This window comes from Malaya genurostris, chromosome 2 (assembly GCF_030247185.1).
Source record: "Malaya genurostris strain Urasoe2022 chromosome 2, Malgen_1.1, whole genome shotgun sequence".
NCBI lineage: Eukaryota > Metazoa > Arthropoda > Insecta > Diptera > Culicidae > Malaya > Malaya genurostris.
This window is the reverse complement of record NC_080571.1, coordinates 71,442,525-71,451,668: the sequence shown is the minus strand read 5'-3', so window position 1 is coordinate 71,451,668 and position 9,144 is coordinate 71,442,525. Positions and strand designations below refer to the sequence as shown.

General features: G+C 38.6%; 1 protein-coding gene across 4 annotated transcripts; it reads right to left on the bottom strand.

Moving 5' to 3' along the window:
- Nucleotides 1–838: 838 nt before the first annotated feature.
- Nucleotides 839–8,830, bottom strand: LOC131430324 (mediator of RNA polymerase II transcription subunit 31). Of its 4 annotated transcripts, none has more exons than XM_058595204.1 (5): nucleotides 8,635–8,830; nucleotides 7,967–8,096; nucleotides 7,796–7,902; nucleotides 7,437–7,526; nucleotides 839–1,504 (listed from the first exon to the last, which is right to left on the bottom strand). In XM_058595204.1, the coding sequence occupies exons 3-5, from the start codon at nucleotides 7,824–7,826 to the stop codon at nucleotides 960–962; spliced, it is 666 nt and encodes a 221-aa protein (XP_058451187.1). In that variant the 5' UTR covers nucleotides 7,827–7,902; nucleotides 7,967–8,096; nucleotides 8,635–8,830; the 3' UTR covers nucleotides 839–959. The 4 variants fall into 4 exon arrangements, with proteins under 4 accessions (XP_058451187.1, XP_058451188.1, XP_058451186.1 ...); XM_058595205.1 differs by having other exon boundaries at nucleotides 7,796–7,886; XM_058595203.1 differs by having other exon boundaries at nucleotides 7,796–8,096.
- Nucleotides 8,831–9,144: the final 314 nt, after the last annotated feature.

Genomic DNA, 9,144 nt, shown 5'->3' with positions numbered 1-9,144 from the left:
TTGATCGGGTTTAATAAATAAAAGATGTCTTTGGAAAACCAGCTAAAATATTCGAATGAGAAATTCTCGTCAATTTTACAAAAATCCTTGTCCTAATTGATGTGTGCACCTCTTGCGTAACGTCGAATGAAGGCAATTGTTCAACATACCTAATGCTGACATAATTGATTTTGAAAGTAATAATTACTAATATACCTTTCTCTCAAATATCCGATCAATTTAATCGAGCTCAACGATTGCCGCCGTTTTCAAATTGTAATTAACACACCTATCATTTAATATGCAACCGTGCCGTTGTCGACACCACGCGAAACACACTTTTCGTGGACTTTCCCATTCAACCTTTTCAGTGGACTCAAAAGTATTACAGGAAAATATTCAAACCAGTGAGACACCGACCACCAATCGTGTATTGCATCCCACAATCAACTCACGTTTTCGCCCACTATCGTAACTTGTCAGACCCATTCGTACACGGGTGCGAGAAAACGAAATCCCTTTAGGAGAAAATCGCAAAAAAACACAAAGGCATCACGTTTCGTCGCTTCATTCGTTGTACGGCGCAGCGCTGGAATAAGGCATGCAATAACAACCGTCCACCTTAGGAAGTCAATGAAAGTGAAATTGGTTAAATGACATTCCTTTGGATTGGTAAAATAACTGCGAACCGGTAGCTTCAATATCCATAAATCAACATACTAAGAGATGGCATTTTCCTTCCTGATTGGAATCAAGGAAAAAAAATTCCATCGTGATGGTTTTTGTCGTAAAGGTTGAGATGATCGCTAAGCATTTTCTTTAGTGGATACAATCATTTTCTTTCAGTGGCAAAATGCAATTTCTTCAATCGCTATCATATTTTATTATAAGAATTAAAAAACAGTCTTTTTACACAAGCAAACATAAACGTTCCGAAACGCGAAGTATTCCCAAAGCTTGGGCAGCTTTGAATGTTTATCTTAGGACACTTTTTGCCCACTGAGATTGACACCACCACCGCCTCCAGCGGCTCCCAAGACCACTCCGGGCATTCCGGTGTTGTTTGGAAGCCCATTCTGTTGAACCATCGTCCCCCCGTTTTGCTGCTGTTGCTGCACAGACTGCAGCTGAATATTGTTGGCATTCGTGCTATTGGTGTTGTTGTTGTTGTTATTGTTAGCCGTCAACGGAACAGGATCATTCGATAGGAGCGTGCCTGGAACACCCCCACCAACCGGTTGTCCACCGACGGCAAGCCCAGTTAGGCTGGTCGTACCCAGCGAGGAAAGTCGCGTGCGCCTTCGGGTGTAGTGCTGCCACAGCAAAATCGTCTGATCGTCAATGAACTTGCAGCACTGGGCGTTCACAATCTCTCGCCGAAAATGTTCGTACTGCAGCAGGTCCAGAAAGTACAGACACATCGGGTACTTTAGGTATTTGGCGTACTCTGGATCCTTCCAGTAGAGCAGATACTTCAGGTAGTTTATGAAGGCGTTATCTTTGAAGAAACCCCGTTGGGCAAGGACTGAAAATGAGTAAAAAAAAATGGAAAATATGAAATTTCAATAGATAATTTGATTGCACTGTAATCATAAATAAGGTTGACTTTAAACTTTCGAGTGGGAGCGGACAAAACGTGATGGGTGGAACACATTCCGAGCAAGCCGAAGTTCGTAGGTAGGCATTGTATTTTATAACGCACGTTTCTAGAGCATTATTAAATTGTCTATTTCTAAACAGACCTGATATTTCTGGGTACCGCACGGAAAGGGATTCTGACAAATACATGGGAATAAAATCCGACAGCAAATTACGCTAGCGGAATGGAGTAGCCATTTTAAATATTTGCTTCATTACATGTTGATACTCAATGAGGCTAAGCTAACGAGACCAACACAACTCATCATCCTATAATCTGAGAACCAAAAATCGGATCCGGGTACAGTTTAGCGCTCAACTATGAGCCTACAAGGATTTTAATTTGAATCCAAGTTTATGAAAATCGGATAAGCCATCTCTGCAAAGATAAAACTATTTTGTGAATTTACATCATTTTTCATGCACATATTTCGAGCAGAAAATTGAACAAAAAGTTACATCATAGTGGTTTTAAATTGAGTTTTCGATTCAACTGATGTCTACTTAAGGACTGAGGCCAGTATATCGCGTAAAACCACGTGGCTTGCTGTGCGTATTACATTTCTCTCCACGCTCTCTCGCAAATGTGCAAAATAACTCTCGATGTGGCCGGGTGGCCAAGAAAGTTTTGATATTTTCGGTTACAAATTTGACTACATCACATAAAATCCAATCATTGAATTTACACATCATTGAATTTACACATGATCGCACGAAAGCCTGATTGTAGAAACAAAAGTTAGGGTAACAAAGGTATTTTGGCACACTCTAGGATTGATTTTACTTTGGCCCACTATATCCACCAAATGTTGTAATATCTTTGAAAGCCCCTTCCGCAATAGGTAATTTAATGTGATTAGCTTCAAATTGATGCAACATAGGTTATTTAACATCGATTAAGTTTGTTAGGTGGGTCAAAATAGCTCTGTTACCATATTTGCTTTGAATCAAATGACATTTGTATTTGATTTCAAGTGAAACGAAATTAGATCCAGATTGTAATAAAATATATTTAAATTTATTTTTAATTATTTGCTTTGAAGAAAATATCAAATGTATTTGAATTAAAGGGAAATAAAAAAAGGCGCTGATTCAAAATAAAATATCATTGAATTCAAAGCGCAATGTGATTAAATTTAAACTTAATTTTTCTGCGTGTATGCAAAAATTAGAAGAAAAAACCTGTTTTAATCCACCTAGTGGTGTAATGATGTCTTTCTCATATCTCTCATAGTCTCATGGATGTGTGGATTTTCGCAAAATAATTTAGTTTGATTCTTGAAAAACAAAAAGGTTTATCCATCAACTATTATAATCTACAAAGTAACACAGTTCTAAGATCGGTAAGTTATTTTCTGAGAAAACGAAATGATGAAAACCGGGAATCATAAAAGTCGACATCAATTTGTTTGGCCGTCCACTGACAATGACTATCAATTGGAATAGTTATGAGGCAAGTTTAGAAATTAGTTTACGTGTTTTACTCACCGCCAGGCCCGTACACAGGATTTCGTTTCGGGAGGGGCCAGAAGACGGGTTGTTTTTAACAGACACTTCAAACTTTTCCACTGGAACTGTTATTGTATTACATTTCTTTACGTTTACTGTCCTGTTATTTCTGTAACACATGTCTGAAACCTTCTAAATAATTATATAACTGTTTTTGATTTCGGAAGGGCCAGGGCCCCTCGCCCCCCCCCCCCCCTCTGGATACGTGATAGCTTACCGCTTTTAGTAATGGTATAAATATTTTAATAATCTTCACCCTGTAATTCTGCAACCGGATGTCGGATCCGGATGAAATTCAGGAATACAATATGGAACCACAAGACCTTTCATTTGAAACTATATTCATTTGTGGAAATCGGTCAATCCATCGCTGAGAAAAGTAAGTGAGACCCATTTTGGAATATATGACCATTATTTCCGACGTTTTCGGATTCGGAAACCAGGAGTCAGGATAACCATAATCGGTTTATTTTATTTGCTACCGAGTGAAATAGTCACGAGGTCAGCTTAGCATTTTTTCATGTTTTTTGTTTCGCCACTTTAAGTGAGGGTATCAAATTTTGAACACACTTTACCCTATAATTCCGAAACCGGAAGTCGCATCCGGATGAAACTTTGGAGTTTTGTATAGGACCATGAGACCTTTCATTTGATTTGGTAAAATCAGCAAATTTTGGTAAAATCGGCCACGCCATTTCTGAGCAAAGTGAAGAAACAATTTGAAATTACTAATCACCCTTACACTAATTTTTACACTAATCACTCATTAATTCCGGAACCGGCAGTCTGATCAAAATGAAATTCAGGAACTTTGTATAAGCCATTTATACCTTTCATTTGAATCTAAGTTTTTGAGAATCGGTTCAGCTATCTCTAAGAACTTTTCTTAGAGATAGCTGAACCGATTCTCAAAAACTTGTGCACACACAGACATTTTGCGTACTTTTTATGTATTATGGATGTTTAGAGTGTTATGCTTGTCAAGCGTTAGAGGATAAATATACCCAGAGTTGCCATGTTATTTTCTCAAAAATCTACTATTAGGTGTACAACTTTGCTTCCGCCGTTTTCCGATAGGTGGCTGTACCGGCTGAGGCTGGTCAAAATAAATAGATGATAATGCCTTTAAAGTGAGTGTGTACAGTGCTTAACGAATTGCCATCGTGTTTCAGTGACAGTTGTTCTTGTTTTCGTATTATTCACGCTCGAAAATGTCTGTTTATGTGCCCAATTCTCGCCATTCGCGGGAAGTTTTACTTTTCTGTTACAATTCGAAAACCTGTTTTAATCCACCTAGTGGAGTAATGATGCCTTTCTCATATCAATCATACTATCATATAAAATACTGTGGTATTCTTCACGCATGAAATTCAGGAATTACGTATGGGATCACAGGACCTTTCATTTGATCCTAAGTTTGTGAAAATCGGTCGCGCCATCTATGAGAAAAGTTAGAACATATATTTTCTTATTTTTGCACATTTTTACCCCATAACTCCCGAACCGGAAGTCGGATCTAAATAATATTCAGGAATTTTTTATGGGACCTCAAGACCTTTCATTTGAATCTAAGTTTGTGAAAATCGGTTCAGCCAGTGAAAATCGGTCCGAGAAAAGTTAGTGCAAAAAAACGTTACATACACACATACGCACATACACAGACATTTTGCGTACTCGACGAACTGAGTCGAATAGTATATGACACTCGGCCCTCCGGGCCTCGGTTCAAAAGTCGATTTTCAAAGTAATTGCATAACCTTTCTATATGAGAAAGGCAAAAAATGCAGCTGAAGCGCATCGAATGCTCTCAGAAACTTACGGTGATGCTGCTCTGAGTGAAAGAAGGTGTCGAGAGTGGTTTCAACGTTTTAAAAATGGTGATTTCGATGTCGAAGACAAACATGGTGGTGGAAGAGAAAAAACTTTCAAAGATGAACAACTAGAAGCATTGCTTGATGAAGATTCGTACCAAACCCAAGAAGAGCTTGCCGAATCGTTGGGAAGCCATTTCAAAACGTCTCAAGGCCCTGGGTATGATTCAGAAAGAAGGAAACTGGGTGCCGTACGAGTTGAAACCGAGGGACATCGAGCTCCGCCGTCTATTTGTATGTGAGCAACTGCTTCGAAGACAAAATCGTAAGGGGTTTTTACATCGAATCGTAACCGGTGGTTCGATATGATAATCCTAAACGCAGAAAATCATGGGGAAAGCCCAGGCATGCTACTTCGTCGAAGGCAAAACCGAATATTCACGGCGCTAAGGTGTTGATATGTATTTTGGTGGGATCAGCTCGGTGTGATTTACTACGAGCTCTTAAGGTAGTGCTTCGCCGTGGTCACGGGAGTTCGCTGCCTATCCCGGGGTTTCACGCACTTTACCCAAAATTGTGAGAAAACGGTAAAGAAAACGGAAATTCCAAGAACATACGATTCTAGATAATTAATTTTTCTATCGATTCGTATATAAACTGTGCCTGATAAACGTTTTTATCGAAAGATTTCGTGCGAGTTTTAAAAATAAATGAGTTTTTCCTTATTCTTTCGCACGCACACAATGTCAACGCATGCATTGGGGTGTGAAAAATGCCACATGCGGTAGACGCTAACAACATTTCTTTTGTTTTCGTTGTCCGTTCTCTCTGCGTAAACGTTGAATATAGATGAGTAGAAAATGTAAGTAAGTGTTACTACTTTGTAAAATAATTTCTATTCATGTTTCAGTAGAACCAGAAATCAGTAATGATTTTCATCGCTACTAGCTTTGAAGCTTTGTTGAAAACGTAGCACATCCCTACATATGCGAGTTGTTTATAGCGAGAAATGGAAAAAAGAAAACAAAAGGTTTAACAAAACTCGCACGAAATCTCGCGAAAGAAAAGCTTTCTAACTAATATTTTTCGCCAAATGCATAGTAAAATCATTTACCTACAATTGTATGTTTTTGATTTTTCGTGAATCGGGTTAGTATTGGAGAAATTTGCAATTTAGAGTGAAATTTCGGCGACAAAGCAAGAGGAAGCAGTGAGTTGTCTCGCTTCGACTTGACCACGGCTAAGCGCTACCTTAAAACCGGGTGAAACCTTCACAGGAGATCGCTAACGAACGAAACTGATGCGCCTTAGTCGCGCGCTAAAAGAAAAGTGGCCATAATATCAAGAGCGACATGACAAGGTCATCCTTCAACACGACAATGCTCGGCCTTACGTCGCAAAAGTGGTCAAAAAGAACCTTGAAACGCTGAAATGGGAAGTCTTGCCCCACTCGCCGTATTCCCCAGATGTTGCCCCTTCTGACTTCCATCTATTCCGTTCGATGGCACACGGCCTGGCAGATCAACATTTTCAATCCTTCGAAGAGTTGGAAAAATGGATTGCTTCGTGGATAGCGTCAAAAAAGGAATCCTTTTTTCGAGCCGGGATCCAAAAAGATCCGAAAATTTCCGGAAAGTTGTCGCTAGCGACGGACAATACTTTGAATAATACATCTGTAAGCACTTTTTCGCAATGAAGCTTTTAACTTTGAAAAAACGGTGGAAGCAAAGTTGTACACCTGATATATACAAGAAAATGAGTGAGTCACGATGAAACAAAAAGCAGAACGTCAAAAATTAGAGGATTGCAAAGTAAATAAACAATCAGTAATGCAATCATATTTCGTTCTATTTATATTTTTTATTTGATTCTCTCAAAATCACTTGTCGGTTTACCTAAGATATAACATAACTGGGGGTGTTTTGGGACAGCAAATGGAAGTACCCACATGTGTTAGTCGATGCCTTTCAGGTAGCCCAACCGGGTTCGATTCCCAACCCGCCATAGAGTCAGAAACTTTTTCTGACCGGAAAAGGCGACTGACCCTATGGTTATTGCTAGCCGCTTCACGACCGATATCACCATGTTCGATGTACGCTTGCCAGACCCAGTCGTGTGATAGAGCCGTGTCTATCACAGCTTTAGGGTGACGAAATGGTAATGCGTATGCACGATGATTGCAGAAAAACACAGGTTCAAGTCCTGTCTCTGATCGCATCTTTTTCCAAAAAAAATCATCTTTTCTGTTAGTTTCTCATTCGTTTGGCTTCTCCAATACATGTTTCCACTCAGTCATTGCAAAAACTAAACTTAGTTATGGTGACTTTACGTCAAACCAACTAAAATTCAACAATCGATAAAAAGTAAGCGTGAAACCAGACAGAAAGCGACAAGGGATCATTTACAGCACTGTTTTTTTTTATTTCTCTACGTGAAAACAATCTGATATCCAAATGCAAATTGTATTGCAAGGCATGCATTATCCTATTAGGTACTTACAATGCAGGTAGTTGGGATTCGCCAAACACTGTACAAATTCGAGTTCGACTTGGAAGCGTAGTTTTTGGGCATCTTCAGATTCTACGGGTACTGGAAATAATAAAATAAACAATCAATATACACTACAGCAGAAAATGTATTGTCATAACCCACTCCATTTTAATCTTTTAAAAAAAAGGAATGTGCAGATAAACTAATTGTAGACCGAAAACTATACATATTTGTATCATACCAATTTGCTAATATTTGCATACCTACTACCTTTTCGTCTTTAAACATGGGAGCCTTGAAATCACTCCAATATTGCAAGTTCAAGTATGAATATATTGTAAAGATAGTATAAAATGTGTAGTACTTACATTTACCCTTCCCGACCATCTTATTAGCCATAATTGTGTTCTAGTTTCGAATTCCTAGGATTCGTTATCGAGATAGGACGCCGGAAGCTTTCTGTAGTAGTGCAAGCCTCGTTCCGGTCAGGAATAATTAAAACTTAATGGAATTTCACAGAGGATTATATGTGCGCTTACGGAAAGAACGTATCCCAGATGCAGAAAGTAGCAAAACAAACCAACCAAGAGGAGAGGCCAGTCCCGAGCTCTGGTAGGCACTAAGAATAACACATCAATCTTTCTTCGATCTTGTTCGAGCGCTAGGGAACTAAAGCAGATAAATGAATGCAAAAGGATGTTACGTGATTATTTACAACATAAGGATAAAGGCACATAAAGAAGAGCTTGGAATATTAATTTTAATACTTATAGATTTTTGGCTTCATACCCTTGAACGTCAAACATTGAATAATTAGAATATACTTAACAATGAATATAAGCTACTTGCATGGATTTCCGATTATATACAAACACAACAGGACAATTTTAACAAAGTACATAGTATTTCCTTTTTTTTCTTTTCTAAGAACAAGTAACAAACAAAAACCAGTACACAATTCAAAATAAATCAGGAAAGGATGCATAATCTACCGATAAATACCACTTCCATAAAGAAACAATGAAAATAGGAACCTGTCCAGAGGTGTATAGTAGGAACTTTTCTAAAAAAAAAGTATGTATTCAAAATTAACACTACGGTGCTCCCGAGTTCCTAACAGCTAGAAGAAATATCGAACGAATCCATTTGCAACGGTACACAGCGACATTCAGCTGTAAACCTTTCCAACAATACGAAATCTACTCACAACCATATGGATTCATCATAGGCTGTTGGCGAAATGTGTGAGGTACACTCCACCGGATTCGGAGGGGCCGAGAATTTGGTTGAATACGTCGCACGAAAAACTACAATTTTCACTACACCCGCACTTCAGCAAAAACTTTTGATTTTGACGCGTCGAAGGTTTTTCTGCGAATTTTGACAGATCGCACACTGCCTGCATGCATTCAGTAACAGGGCTGCTATATTCCCAGATTTTTCTACCCACAGGTTCTGCATCACAGATCACGGATTTTTCCATATATTGACAAAAAAACTCAAATTTCTACAGTCCTAAATAGTCCGAAATACTGATTGATTTTTTAGATATCTTTCTGATATTAACTGATTTTCATCTTCTCTGTGCATCACAGGTGATAATTTTTTTTTTAATTTTTAACCCAACTAAGTATGGCAGCTCTGCACACGAACAGAAAACATCGAATATGTTCGATAAGCGCACTTAACACGCTTATTCTATGTCATACAGTTGAGC

What these genes read in the sequence shown, in the direction of transcription:
- LOC131430324 (XM_058595203.1), bottom strand. Translation starts at nt 7,826, where the DNA reads ATGGCTAATAAGATGGTCGGGAAGGGTAAAT. An exon ending in GATGGTCGGGAAGGGTAAAT is followed by an intron (nt 7,527 to 7,795) that starts GTAAGTACTACA and finishes TATTATTTCCAG; the next exon opens with TACCCGTAGAATCTGAAGAT. An exon ending in GAATCCCAACTACCTGCATT is followed by an intron (nt 1,505 to 7,436) that starts GTAAGTACCTAA and finishes ACTCATTTTCAG; the next exon opens with TCCTTGCCCAACGGGGTTTC.